General features: G+C 32.9%; 3 protein-coding genes across 5 annotated transcripts; 1 reads left to right on the top strand and 2 right to left on the bottom strand.

Moving 5' to 3' along the window:
- Positions 1-105: 105 nt before the first annotated feature.
- LOC107367852 (uncharacterized) lies at positions 106-2,134 on the bottom strand. The gene is made up of 2 exons (XM_015935602.3): positions 849-2,134; positions 106-779 (listed from the first exon to the last, which is right to left on the bottom strand). The coding sequence occupies exons 1-2, from the start codon at positions 1,943-1,945 to the stop codon at positions 188-190; spliced, it is 1,689 nt and encodes a 562-aa protein (XP_015791088.1). The 5' UTR covers positions 1,946-2,134; the 3' UTR covers positions 106-187.
- A 1,272-nt stretch (positions 2,135-3,406) lies between these two features.
- Positions 3,407-6,085, top strand: LOC107367851 (uncharacterized). The gene is made up of 2 exons (XM_015935601.3): positions 3,407-4,722; positions 5,200-6,085. The coding sequence occupies exons 1-2, from the start codon at positions 3,656-3,658 to the stop codon at positions 5,837-5,839; spliced, it is 1,707 nt and encodes a 568-aa protein (XP_015791087.1). The 5' UTR covers positions 3,407-3,655; the 3' UTR covers positions 5,840-6,085.
- Positions 6,086-8,934: 2,849 nt separating this feature from the next.
- Positions 8,935-11,548, bottom strand: LOC107367854 (kelch-like protein 3). 3 transcript variants are annotated; one of them, XR_001570003.3, is made up of 3 exons: positions 10,262-11,543; positions 9,506-10,193; positions 8,935-9,252 (listed from the first exon to the last, which is right to left on the bottom strand). XR_001570003.3 is itself a non-coding variant. In XM_025162041.2 (3 exons), exons 1-3 carry the CDS (start codon positions 11,356-11,358, stop codon positions 9,230-9,232), a joined length of 1,584 nt encoding a protein of 527 aa, XP_025017809.1. In that variant the 5' UTR covers positions 11,359-11,548; the 3' UTR covers positions 8,935-9,229. The 3 variants fall into 3 exon arrangements, 2 of the variants coding, with proteins under 2 accessions (XP_025017809.1, XP_015791090.1); XM_025162041.2 differs by having other exon boundaries at positions 9,730-10,193; positions 10,262-11,548; XM_015935604.3 differs by lacking the exon at positions 8,935-9,252 and having other exon boundaries at positions 9,491-10,193; positions 10,262-11,542.
- Between the last annotated feature and the right edge of the window lie 3,084 nt (positions 11,549-14,632).

The following is a 14,632-nucleotide window of genomic DNA, read 5'->3' on the forward strand; positions in this document are numbered from 1 at the left end:
GGAATCTTCTCATCACGTTATCCAGTTTCCATTGACTCCGTTTTCAATGATAACGAAGATTCAACAATCTACACTCATGTACTTTATAACTTTTATTCATGATACTTAAGGCACAAATTCTCAAGGCAGTGTCTTAATGCTTTAATCTTGATTCTCAGATGGAAAAGATCATGGAATAAAAACAATGTCATGTTCTGATCAGCATTTTACGTAAATTATTATTGGAATCCAACAGACGAAATTGTAAATTAAACTCTTTTAATTGTGCCTCCATTTCAGTTGATATTAATCCAACGAAATTTGCACCTTTGATTGGTTTTCCTTTGACCACTTTAAATGTGTCTTCAACTGAATCAAATTCATACAGTTCTAATTGAACTTTACTCAAGAGAAACAGTTTAGACTGATGAAGAGTAAAGTGAAGATCAGCTGTTCTATTCCACAGGCCTGAACCAACATGTTGTGTCCATTTAGCTGATTCGAGATCGTAAATATGATACTTTGAATTGTCAAGAAACAGAATCAACTTGTTGTCATACAACACATGTTTCAACTGGTTAACAGGCTTAGATATTTGTCTACCATTAGCCACACCAGTCCAGACATTATCACACGGATCAAACTTCACTACAACAATTCTAGGAAAATTATTACTAATAGAACCAACGGCGTAAAACTGGCCTTTATAAGGAGCTACCGAATGAAAACGCGTCACTTCTTCAGGATTTGGTTTAAGTACGATTGGACGATTCCCTTTCCACAAGAAAACATTACCATTTCTGGAAAAAAAGATTTGATTAAATTAAATTTGCTCAATGATTCAACCAATAAAGTAACAAATAACTTACTCTTTAAACTCAAAATTGCGCCCAAACAGTTTACTGAAGACAGAATGATTAGTTAATCTATAAGTTTTCTTAATCCAATTAATTAAAATCAATTTATCTGAATCTATCAGACATTCGGTTGTACATTCATCAGTGCATCTGTTGAAAGTCATATTAACATCACAAACAAGTGGAAAGGAAATGTTTTCATTGAGGAAACTTCTCAATGTTAATGTTCCATCTGTTTCTTTAATTAAATAATACAAATTAGTAAGCTTTTTGAGACGAGGTCCAATGATTAAATTTACATCTTTAATTTGATCAGATGAATTATAACAAATCGACTCAAATGCTGACAAGACTATCGGCCGTGTTTCTTTGCACAGTTTAATGTAAAAGTTTTGAGCGATTGTGTTAGTGAATTGGTTTATATCGATTGAAGTCCAATGTAAGGCTGATACCAGCTTTGGTAGATGCACAAGTCTTTCATTAGCATTGATTGTGACCCATTTAATTATTGCTTCAAACACTTGCAATTCACTTTCAATGTTCAAACCAATTAGGTTTATCATGTAATAAACAGTATCAACTTCATAGCCCAAGAAACTCTTAGTTGTAATGATATCACAAAAATTTTCGCAAATGTATTGATCAATCAGTTGACGAGCTTTGAGAGTTGCAATTTGATTAATCCAATGATCAATTTCAACAACCACTTCATTTGAAAAGTGATCGAACAGAAAACTTAAACTTTCATTCGCTAAATCAGGTATATCCAAGTAATCAGAAAGGTGAAACAATCCAAGAGCATTTTCCTTGGTTACACTAATCGGTTGACAATAAGCCCAATCGATGATGAGATCAAATATTTCCGTTGGATGGTCCAGTTTAATTCGTAAACTTGTTGATTCTGCAAGTCCGGATGAAAGCATTTTATCGATTTGTGGAATGAATGAAGACAAAATAATCTTGTGAACATGATATTCTTTATCGTTGTTGACGACGATTAAATCACTAAATTTTCTGTCCTTGTAAGCTGAAGAGAGACCAGTTGATGCATTTTGTTGAATTTTAACCGTAACAGTTGTTTTATTGTCACACAAATCAACAGTTGCCATGTTTGTTTCAATTGAGTTGATTGTTGAATCGATGTTCAATCATTGAATAAGTTTAAACTTGTAAATAGGTTACTAGAGACGAGACATGTAGACATTGATCATTTTGATGCTGTAGCTGCAATAACTCTTCAAGCAATCGTTGATAATCATTAAACAATGCAAGTTGAAAAATTATGCCTTGAAGATAATGAACTGATGAAAATACAGATAATTCAGAAAATTGAATCTTCACAAGTGCTGACATCTCAATGATATTATGATTACTGTTCTTATCTATAAATATTATGAAAACCGGTAATTTTGAGCATAAGTCACTTGGTATAAACAATTATTTTCATCCGACCAGAGATGATCGACCATTTAGGTTGATATACTGTAAAATATTAATAAACAAGTTAATGCAAAAACAAAAAGTATTATTTGGCTTTTGTGTTGTCTGTGGGGAGAAAGTTTCTAGGCATTAGGTTTCGCCTTGCTAAGTCATTTCAGTGCATCATTTCTACGTCAACGGCCACTAAACTTTCTGACCATCATTTACACATTGTCGAATTCGAGACTGCTGAATGGTTAGAAACCAAATGTTAGAGGAAAATCAGACGAATGAATGAAAAGTCATAATGTTTAAATTAACTGAATCATCTTAAAGTAGGAAGTTTATTTTTCCGTATTTTATTTTTAGGTTTATAAAGTCACGACGAGCAATCCAGATCTTAAATTCTGCAAAATGTCTTAATCTTGATCCTCAGATCCAAAAAACTTTGAAATAAAAGTAATGTCATGTTCTAATGAGCATTTTTACGTAAATTATTATTGGAATCCATCAGCCGAAATAGTAAATCAAACTCTTTTAATTGTGCTTCGATTTCAGATGATATTAACCCAACGAAATTAGTACCTTTGATTGTTTTACCTTTGGCCACTCTAGCTCTTTGAATCTTAAGGTCACAGGCCTTAGGCCACTTTGACTGAATATCGAACTGATCTGTTTTGCATGAATAGAAAATTTTGCAAAATAAGTGAATTTTCTGCCAGCTATCAAAATTTCAATCAGTTGAATGAGTTTCAAAAAAAGTCTGCTTCCATAATTGAGCAAGAGGCGATAGAAGTTTCCACTTCGGACTCGATTTTCTCGAAAAATTGATTGGAAAAATTTTTGATAACACTAATAGACTCAGTTTTGTGCCCATATAAACCAACAAAGTCCCTGCTCTTAACTCGAAAGGACTAAACTATTTGCATGAACTCATTTTGCTTAATTGTGACTTTTTTGTCTTTATAGCACTAAGAGCTGTTAGAAAATAGAAAAGCCTGAGGAATGTTATCTGAAGATAAACGTGATATCACAAAAGTAAAGGTGGAAAAAGTTAAAGAAAATACACAAGCAAATACAAGTGATCGATCTATCTTTATCGTCATGTTATCACCCTTTCCATCTTCAGATAAGATTGTTTTTCTCTCTTACAATTCGCTAGAAACAAATCTTAAAACCAAACTACAAGAATATCATTGCAGTTTATTGTTTCACTTGTGAAGAGCTGTAAATCGTTTCACCTTGTAACTCAACAAAAAAGGACCCTAAAAAATGACAATCATAACATAGAATTTTACGAGTTTCTCATCAGAATCATTTTTTCGTATAATCACTTTGAATTTTTTTAGTGTTGAGCCGATCAATTTTATAATATTGCCATTTATTTAATTCAAGCCACAATGGAGGTTAAAGGAGACGCTTCATCGCTCTTACTGCGGGCTTATAAGAATGGCAAGTGGAGTGATGTAACCATCATGAACGGAGATAAAAAATATCAAGTCCATAAACTTATTTTGTCGGATGTGATCCCTTATTTTGATAGAATGTTTTCCTCCGGACTCTCAGAATCAACAAGTCAGCTGATCGAACTTGACCATCCGCCACATGTATTTGATCTTATAATCGAATGGGCTTATTGTTCAAAGATATTGATAACAAAAGAAAATGCTGTTGACCTGTTCCATCTTGCTGATTACATGAACATACCTAAATTAACAGCTTTATGTTTGGAGTTTTTGTGGAACGAATCTTCTGATTCTCCGTTTATAGATGTTGGCCACTGGATTAATCAAATTGCCACGGAAGAATTACTTAAAAGTATTGATAGATATATTTGTTCAAACTTCTGGGACATTGTTCATACGGATTCATTTCTCGATTATGATGTTGATACTGTTGCTTATATGATCAGTTTGGATGACTTGGATATTGATGAAATAAAAGTGCTCGATGCTATCATAAGATGGATAGAAAAGAGTGACGAGAGAAGGTCTCATCTTCCAAAATTGCTTAAGAAGGTTCACTGGGTTGACATCAATGGATTTCAGTTCATGAAGCGAATCGATAAATTCTCTTGGATTCTGAAGTGTGATCAGGCGCGACATGAATTCATGGCTGCAGTTGAGCTCAGTTATTTCAAATCATTGAAAACCATTCAAGTTAACGACTTTAATTTTGGTCCTCGCTCTAAACCTGAAAGCTGTCACTATGCTCTCTATAGAAAAAATGATTCATATTTAGAAATTCTTCATTTTGATAAAAAGTCTGCATCCATTTTTTCTGATTTTTCTGAGAATCTTTTTCTTTCTCCAGCTGATTTTGGTGATTCACATATAACTGAACATTGCATGGACTCTGATGTGGTTATCAGAATCGACTGGAATAATAAAACTTATCGGTTATTCAAAGATTCTGATCGTTACTGCTACTGTCTTTTATTTGGGCGCTTATTTCGATTTGACAAAAAGTGAGTATAAAAGAATTTAAACCACTACGTTTGAGGTAACCTTTATTTAATCAAATGGTTAAATTGTTTAATCTGGTGCTATTTTGAAATTGGTTAACTTAATAGTTAACTAACACTGTTAACTAAATAAGCACAGTTTGCTCTAAAGAGAGTGATTAGACCTGATAAAAAAAGTAAAAAGTAAAAATGAAAATGATAAGAAACCTAAAATGAAATAAAATGAAAATATGAAAACCCATTGAAAGCAATGGAAAATCAAGACAAAATTTTGTCTTGAAAATTGAAAAAAAGTGTTGAGATTAGATTACATAGTGGTTTAAATCAGTTAAACCACAATATCTCGAAGCTATGAGATAAAACACTCGGGCTTCGCCCTCGAGTTTATATCTCATAACTTCTCGATGCAGTGGTTTAACTATCACATAACTACTCACAGCAATAATAATTCAATTTGTAATTACACAAAAATTTTTCTAGAGACAAAAAAATTCATTTTTGGAAAGGAGAACGACTTATTGAGTTTGTACGTTTAACCGATGACAATGCACCCAGTCACGAAACGTTAACTAAATACAAAGGAGGGCTTTGTTTATCGACCATTGAAACCGCACTCAGAACAAACGCTCCAACAAGCGGTTCGAACAACCACCAATATTACGAATTCAGTCAAATTTCCAGCCAAAATCACAGTGAATACAAATCGCGATTGACAATTAAGAAATGTACTTTTCGCAAAAATAAGTTCAAGGTTGTTGCGAGTCATGAAATTGTTACAAAAGAACCCATAAAAATGCTTAAAAGTACAATCTTTCATGACTTGTTGGTAATATTTGTAGACTGTACATTGATCGTTACATATGATTTTAACAAAAACACCTTTAGAGTGTATAAAAACAGCCCAACGGAACACATGTGCTGTTTATATTTTCACTCAACTGGTTCAGAATTGTGGATTTTCTATAATGAATCGGAATCAGGCTACGATAAAACAATTATAAAAGTTTTTCGTGTCGAAGATGGGAAACTGATTCCTGTGCCCGTTTCACACAATCCGCTTGGCTTTAAGGTAACTGGTTTTAAGATGATTGGTTTAATTTCACTTGAAGCGAAACACTAATATGCATGTAAATGTTACAATGCTGACATCTCAATGGTATTATGAATTTCTATATTTATCTATTGATACTATGAAAACGGTAATTTTGAGCATAACATTGAATTTCATTTTATGTACAAAGGAATAGAACGTTGGAATAAAATTAAATTGATAGACGCACCTTTGATCAATTTTTACAATACAAAGAAATATATTTGTTACAAAATTTAATATTTAACTTCAAATGCTCAGAGAAGATTTTGATCCAGTTTTGCCAAAAACAATGCCAAGAAGAGTGTTGACTACTCATTGATCCTTTCATTTGATTTTCAAAAAATATCTTTAATGATTTTGAGCATACATTTCGTTTGATCTAAACAATAGTTTTTCATTGGGTTGGAGGTGATCGACCATTCAGGCTGACCATGAAACGCCATACTATTAATAGATAAATATAATATTATATAAAAATAGTTAATTTGAGAATTTATTGTAGATGCAGGTCGATTGGATGTAGAATGAAGTAAAAGGAGGATAGCCAAAATGTTGAATTTTCGGCCCATAATTCATATGATTTCGAACCATATATCAATCGAAAGCTTATGACGAGTAGAGTATACCTCCCTAAAAATCAGGTCGAAAATCGAATCCCCGGGGGAGTTATTCATCAACTCCCTTGGGACCCCATAAGGACCGTATTAGACCTAATTTTTTAGATAGAACTTTTTATGCTGAATTCAATGATGCTAAGTAAAATGCTCTAAACCTGCGATATTTTGAGATAACACACTTTGAAACTTTTTTTCTATGGATAAATACATTCAAAGCCGTGGCGTTTCTTTCTGACCCTCTGAGGATCAAATCAAACCTAGTACATATTGTTCACCACCCTTGGAACTATCATGAAACCCATAAAAAAATTCCTAAACCTGCGATATTTTATTTGCCATTCACTTTTTTATTTTTGTCTATGGGAAAATACATTCAAAGCCGTGGCGTTTCTTTCTGACCCTCTGAGGATCAAATCAAACCTAGTACATATTGTTCACCACCCTTGAAACTATCATGAAACCCATAAAAAATATTCCTAAACACAAAGGAGGGCTTTGTTTATCGACCATTACGACCTCACTTCAAACAATCGCTCCAACAAGCTGTTCGAACAATCACCATTACTACAAATATTACGAATACACGCAAATTTACAGCCAAAATAAAGTGGAACACAAATCGTATTTGATAGTTACGAAAAGTAATCTACCCGGAAATAGGTTCGATTTTGTTGCAAGTCATGAATTCGTTACAAAAGAACCCATAAAGATGCTGAAAAGTACAACCTTTCATAACCTGTTGTTAATATTTGTTGACTGCTCATTGATCCTTTCATACGATTTTCAGAAAAATATCTTTAAAGAGCATAACAATAACTTGAATGGTCGTAGTCTGTGCTTTTTACATTATCACCATTTCGGTCCAAGATTGTTGATTTTTAATAATGATGGACATACAAGAAGACAAGTCCTTCATGTAGATGGCGGAAAACTGTCTTGTTTGCCCTATTCCGTGGATTTATATCCAAATATTGTACTTGATTCGAATCTAATTGGTTTTGTTTCTCTTGAAGCGAAACACCAATGTGATATGCATGAAAATGAATTGCAAATACAGATAATTCAGAAGATTGAATCTTCTCAAATAGCGACATCTCAATGATATTATGAATACTGTGATTATCTATTAATATTATTAAAACCGGTAATTTTGAGTGCAAATTCATTTGATCTAAACAATAGTTTTTCATAAGGTTAGAGATGATCGACCATTCAGGTTGATACTAGAAACGCCACACTGATTAATATTAAATAAAAATGAGTATTATAATAAAATATTGTACAACAAGAGTAAGAAGCCCAATTTTATGATCATTTATCGTGCTTTAAGAGTGACCGATGGTCGGTGAGATTCAAATTTACAGATTGAATTAAATTTTTATGTAACGAAAACCGTTGTGAGAAAAGATCTGCCACTATTTTTGCATGGAATCGATGTATTTTCTTCTGGTTTCATCTAAAGATAGGTCATAGTGGACCTTTTAGGTCAAAGATTAATGTGCCGAGTGTGGGAAAAGTCATACATATAATATTTTTCGCTTTTTTCACTTACCAGGCAGTTCCATGATAAATGAGAAAAGGTGACAATTTGGGCATTCCTTTATCTGAAGGTTCAAAGTTGACATCTTCAAGTTGCTTTGTAATCTCCTTGAAACCAGTTGAAACAAATATGGTAATGACTTGAATAAAACAAATCAAACAAATTTTACACAAGCAAACCTGAATGATAGTATAATTTGATATGTTGAAGATCAACATATCAGGATAAACACTGAACGTTGGATACATAACTTTGACTGTAATCCTGAATACTAAATTGACTACATTGAATAGTCCATAGAGGATGAATCCAAGCCAAAGGTGGAACCGTTGAGTCGAAATAAAAGTCACCTGATTGATAAAGGGAAGATGAAACCAAATGAGGTCCATTGAATGAAGAAATGAAGGCAAATTAAGAGTTATACAAGTGTAAAGTACAATCATATTTGATATGCTTTTAGCTAATGCTCATTAGCATTCGATTAGTTCTTTCCAGTAAAATATTTTGACCCTGAATTACGATTTCTATTATGTCTTTGACTGTTATAGCTGCACGTACAAATAATAGACACATTGCTATAAGATTAACCAACTTGCTTAGTTTTACTCCAACGGTGTTGACACAGAAAAAAGAGATTCCCGGAACACTGTTTATACAAATATTGACCAATGATAAGGTCTTTGAATTAGATGTGCCTGTTAATTCAGCTCGTTTAACGTTCAAATCAATGTTGGGATTTAACCAGTTAGCTGATGCTGGCTTTACATCCATTTTGTCTAAATTTGTAAATAGATATGCTTGACTCGAGAAATATTCAACCGGTTTTATTTTTCTGGTAATTGATCGATAAATTGTCAATCCTGTTTCCATGGTGGACTTTATATCGACCAAGCTTTGTAGAGATTCAATATTTACACAATTTTGAAAGAAAGTCAATTTATAATCAATCATTGGTTGGCATTCAATTATCAAAATGAATATGCTTCTTTATTATTGTTCATTTGCATTATTTTCGTCTTCATCGACAGATTTAATTTTTACTATTAATAAAACCAGTCGTTACTCTCAAAATATCACCTCGAGTACTAACTTTCTATTCTTAACATGGTCTCAATGTGGATTATTTACAAATCGGCAGTTAATGAGCATTTCATCATTTCAAGCCATTCCTCACTGTGGTCTACTGGCTGAATCTGTGAATCATTTATGAGTACAATTAGTACCCATTTCACTAAGTTTACTAAGAATCTTTTCATCACGTTATCCAGTTTCCATTGACTCCGCTTTAAAAAAAAACACTGTTAATCATAACGAAGATTCAACAATACAGCCGTGAATTGAAAGTTGAATCCACTTTTTAAATCAATTGCGCAGGTAATCAGCTATTGGTTTTATTATCTAAATTAGATATTTTGGCTCAAAATGTATGGGTTAACAGTTTGTAATCAGCAATTGATTAAGTTAATCATAGATTTGATAATAAAATGCGCGAATTACTCAAAAAGTGGATTCAACTTTCGATTCATGGCTGTATACTTTATAACTTTTATTCATGGCACTTAAGGCACAAATTCTTGAAGCAGTGTCTTAATGCCTTAATCTTGATTCTCAGATGGAAAAGGTTGTGAAATAAAAGCAACGTCATGTTCTGATCAGCATTTTACGTAAATTATTATTGGAATCCAACAGACGAAATTGTGAATTAAACTCTTTTAGTTGTGTTTCCATTTCAGTTGATATTAACCCAACGAAATTAGTACCTTTGATTGGTTTTCCTTTGACCACTTTAAATGTGTCTTCAACTGAATCAAATTCATACAGTTCTGCTTGAACTTGACTCAGGAGAAACAGTTTAGACTGATGAAGAGTAAAGTGAAGATCAGCTGTTCTATTCCATAGGCCTGAGCCAACATGTTGTGTCCATTTAGCTGATTCGAGATCGTAAATATGATACTTTGAATTGTCAAGAAACAGAATCAATTTGTTGTCATACAACACATGTTTCAACTGGTTAACAGGATTAGATATTTGTCTACCATTAGCCACACCAGTCCAGACATTATCACACGGATCAAACTTCACTACAACAATTCTAGGAAAATTAGAACCAACGACGTAAAACTGGCCTTTATAAGGAGTCACCGAATGAATGTCCGTCACTTCTTCAGGGTTTGGTTTGAGTACGATTGGACGATTCCCTTTCCACAAGAAAACATTACCATTTCTGGAAAAAAGATTTGATTAAATCAAATTTGCTCAATGATTCAACTAAGAAAGTAACAAACAACTTACTCTTTAAACTCAAAATTGCGCCCAAACAATTTACTGAAAACAGAATGATTAGTTAATCTATAAGTTTTCTTAATCCAATTAATTAAAATCAATTTATCTGAATCTATCAGACTTTCGGTTGTACATTCATCAGTGCATCTGTTGAAAGTCATATTAACATCACAAACAAGTGGAAAGAAAATGTTTTCATTGAGGAAACTTCTCAATGTTAATGTTCCTTCTGCTTCTTTAGTTAAATAATACAAATTAGTAGGCTTTTTAAGACGAGGTCCAATGATTAAATTTACATCTTTAATTTGATCTGATGTATTATAACAAATCGATTCAAAAGCTGACAAGATTATTGGTCGTGTTTCTTTGCACAGTTTAATATAAAAGTTTTGAGCGATTGTGTTAGTAAATTGGTCTATATTGATTGAAGTCCAATGTAAGGCTGATACCAGCTTTGGTAGATGCACAAGTCTTTCATTAGCATTGATTGTGACCCATTTAATTATTGCTTCAAACACTTGCAATTCACTTTCAATGTTCAAACCAATTAGGTTTATCATGTAATAAACAGTATCAACTTCAAAACCCAAGAAACTCTTGGTTGCAATGATATCACAAAAGTTTTCACAAATGTATTGATCGATCAGTTGACGAGCTTTGAGAGTTGCAATTTGATTAATCCAATGATCAATTTCAACGACCACTTCATTTGAAAAGTGATCGAACAGAAAACTTAAACTTTCATTCGCTAAATCAGGTATGTCCAAGTAATCAGAAAGGTGAAACAATCCAAGAGCATTTTCCTTGGTTACACTAATCGGTTGACAATAAGCCCAGTCAATGATGAGATCAAATATTTCCGTTGGATGGTCCAGTTTAATTCGTGAACTTGTTGATTCTGCAAGTCCGGATGAAAGCATTTTATCGATTTGTGGAATGAATGAAGACAAAATAATCTTGTGAACATGATATTCTTTATCGTTATTGACGATGATTAAATCACTAAATTTTCTGTCCTTGTAAGCTGAAGAGAGACCAGTTGATGCATTTTGTTGAATTTTAACTGTAACAGTTGTTTTATTGTCACACAGATCAACAGTTTCCATATTTGTTTCAATTGAGTTGATTGTTGAATCGATGTTTAATCATTGAATAAGTTTAAACATGTAGATATTGATCATTTTGTTGCTGTAGCTGCATTAACTCTTCAAGCAATTGTTGATAAAGATTAAACAATGCAAGTTGAAAAATTAAGCTTTGAAGATACTGATGTAAATACAGATAATTCAGAAGATTGAATTGCTCAAGTGCTGACATCTCAATGATATTATGATTACTGTTCTTATCTATCTATACATCTATACAATATATAAAGTCAAAGTATCAAATTTTTGCGTCAAGATTGTGGCCAAACTGAGCGGGTTCCAAGAAAAAAAATTACACAGTCTGAAAGCCCTGATTCAACTACAACGACGAAAAATAGAAAACCTAGCCTCAGAACCTCATGACCTCTGAGAAATTCATGAAAATAGAGGATGGGGGAAAAAATGTAGAATCCGTATCCAATAACATTGAGAGAGGGGGGAAAAACTTTTTTGTTATTCAAGTTGATGGTTGATTGTTGGACCAGGATTTTATGTAAAACTTTGTCATTTGAGTGCAGAGTAAAGAGGGGAGACGGCTTTTTTCACCAGTTTTTCACCGTATTGTCCACCATATTGTCCATCACTCAATCCAACACATCTACCAAATCAACAAAATAAAAAAAATCAAACAACATCACTTTTTAAAGAAACTTTTCTCAACAAAATTGTCCATCACTTTAGAGTGGCTTTTTCCAACACTTTTTTCCGCCACATTTTCAAACAAATTTTTATAAGATTATCTACCACCCAGAACTCAGATTCTTGAGAAAATTATTTTCATTTTTATTTTTTTTAATTAACCATGTTGACCACTTTTACACCATCTAGCACATCCACTATTAATCACCAAAGTGGTCAAAAATTTGGTGGATTTGGGTGGTGGATTATCTTATATAAAAATTGTTTGAAAATGCGTATGAAAAAAGCCACTCTCAAAGTGATGGACAATTTAGTGGACAATTTCGTTGAGAAAAGTTTCTTTAAAAAGTGATGTTGTTTGATTTAGTTGATTTGGTAGATGTGTTGGATTGGGCGGCGGACAATACCGTGAAAAGACGGTTAGCATGGGTGGTTAAAAGAAATTTACGATCAGTCATGATCGTGCCTCAGCTTGTTAATATAATGAAAATCGGTAATTCTGAGCATAAGTCACTTGATATAAACAATAGTTTTCATCCGATCAGTGATGATCAACTATTTAGGTTGATATACTGTATAATAAACAAGTTAATGCAAAAACAAAAAGTATTATTTGGCCTTTGTGTTAACGGTGGGGAGAAAGTTTCTAGGCATTTCTTTTCTGACCGCCATGTAAGTATAAAGCCAGACTAGATTAATATGCTGTCAAAATGTTTTATTAGGAAATTAGTATTGTACAGGGCATTTCAGCTATTTTTAAACAATATTAAACGTCTGTTACTTGGCCTGTGATTGACATAGACTCGATAATTTTTATATGTAAATTTCGCGGGGAAAATAGCTGAAATGCCTTACAGATCTAGGTTGAACAGGATGAAAATTGAAGTAAAATTATTAATCTGATACTATTTTTCATGACTACCTTTGCCTAACAATGTTAATTTCAGAAAATTTCTCATTATCTCTGGCTTAAGAGGCTAGATATTTTGATAACTGGTAGTTTATCCCAAAAATTAGATGAATAGTAGACGGACACAAAAATTCGTGAAGATTAAAGATTTACACATTGTCGCATTCGAGATTGCTCAATCGTTTAACCAAATTTTAGTGGGAAATTAGACGAACGCATGAAGTCATAATGTTTAAATTAACTGCTTCATCTTAAAGTAGGAAGTTTATTTTTCCGTATTTTATTTTTAGGTTTATAAAGTCACTATGAGCAATCCAGATCCTAAATTCTGCAAAATATTTTAATTTTGATCCTCAGATCCTAAAAAACTTGAAATAAAAGCAATGTCATGCTCTGATTAGCATTTACGTAAATTATTATTAGAATCAAACAGACGAAATTGTAAATTAAACTCTCTTAACTGTGCTTCCATTATAGTTGATATCAACCCAACGAAATTTGCACCTTTGATTGGTTTACCTTTGACCACTCTAGCTCTTTTAATCTTGATGCCACAGGCCTTAGGTCACTCTGCCTGAATATAGAACTGATCTGTTTTGCATCAATAGAAAAATTTGCAAAATAAGTGAATTTTCTGCCAGCTAACGAAATTTGAATCAGTTAAATGAGTTCAAAAAAGTCTGCTTCCATAATTGAGCAAAAGGCGATAGAAGTTTCCACTTCGGACTCAATTTTCAAAAATTGATTGAAAACATTTTTGATAGAACTGATAGACTCAGTCTGGTGCCCATACAAACCCACAAAGTTCTGCTCTCAACTCAAAAGGACCAAACTATTTGAATGATCCATTTTGATTAATTGTGGTTTTTTTTTGTCTTGCTAGCACTAAAAGCTGTTAGAAAATAGAAAATGTTATCTGAAGATAAACGTGATATCACAAAAGGCAAGGTGGAAAAGTTAAACAAAATAGAAGTGATCGATCTATCTTTATTGTCATGTTATCACCCTTTCCATCTTCAGATAAGGTTTTTCTCTCGTAACAAACCTTAAAACCAGCAAGGTAAACTACAAGAGTATCATTTCAGTTTATTGTTTAACTTGTGAAGTGCTGTAAATCATTTCATGAGTTTCTCATCAGAATCATTTTTTCGTAGTATTTTTACTGTGAATTTTTCAGTGTTGAGCCAATCAATTTTATATTATTGCCCCTTATTTCATTCATGCCACAATGGAGGTTATGGGAGACGCTTCATCGCTCTTAATGCGTGCTTATAAGAATGGCAAGTGGAGTGATGTAACTGTCATGAACGGAGATAAGAAGTATCAAGTCCATAAACATATTTTGTCGACTTCAATTCCTTATTTCGATAAAATGTTTTCCTCTGGGCTCACAGAAGCATCGAGTCAAGTGATCAACCTTGACCATCCGCCGAATGCATTTGATCTTATTATCGAATGGGCTTAATGTTCAAAAATAAAGATAACAAAAGAAAATGCTGTTGACTTATTTCATCTTGCTGATTACATGAATATACCTGAATTAACAACTCTATGTTTGAATTTCTTATGGAACAACTTCTCTGATTCTCCGTTTATAGATGTTGGCCACTGGATAAATCAAAATACAAGTTTTCGATGCTGTCATAAGATGGATAGAAAAGAGTGAAAGGTCTCATCTTCCAAAAT

This window comes from Tetranychus urticae, chromosome 2, assembly GCF_039701765.1.
Source record: "Tetranychus urticae isolate SD_2017Ah chromosome 2, NJAU_TeUrti_SD_1.0, whole genome shotgun sequence".
Taxonomy (NCBI): Eukaryota; Metazoa; Arthropoda; class Arachnida; order Trombidiformes; family Tetranychidae; genus Tetranychus; species Tetranychus urticae.

What these genes read in the sequence shown, in the direction of transcription:
- LOC107367854 (XM_015935604.3), bottom strand. Translation starts at nt 11,358, where the DNA reads ATGGAAACTGTTGATCTGTGTGACAATAAAACAACTGTTACAGTTAAA. An exon ending in CGCAATTTTGAGTTTAAAGA is followed by an intron (nt 10,194 to 10,261) that starts GTAAGTTGTTTG and finishes TCTTTTTTCCAG; the next exon opens with AAATGGTAATGTTTTCTTGT.
- LOC107367852 (XM_015935602.3), bottom strand. Translation starts at nt 1,945, where the DNA reads ATGGCAACTGTTGATTTGTGTGACAATAAAACAACTGTTACGGTTAAA. An exon ending in CGCAATTTTGAGTTTAAAGA is followed by an intron (nt 780 to 848) that starts GTAAGTTATTTG and finishes CTTTTTTTCCAG; the next exon opens with AAATGGTAATGTTTTCTTGT.
- LOC107367851 (XM_015935601.3), top strand. Translation starts at nt 3,656, where the DNA reads ATGGAGGTTAAAGGAGACGCTTCATCGCTCTTACTGCGGGCTTATAAG. An exon ending in TTATTTCGATTTGACAAAAA is followed by an intron (nt 4,723 to 5,199) that starts GTGAGTATAAAA and finishes AAATTTTTCTAG; the next exon opens with AGACAAAAAAATTCATTTTT.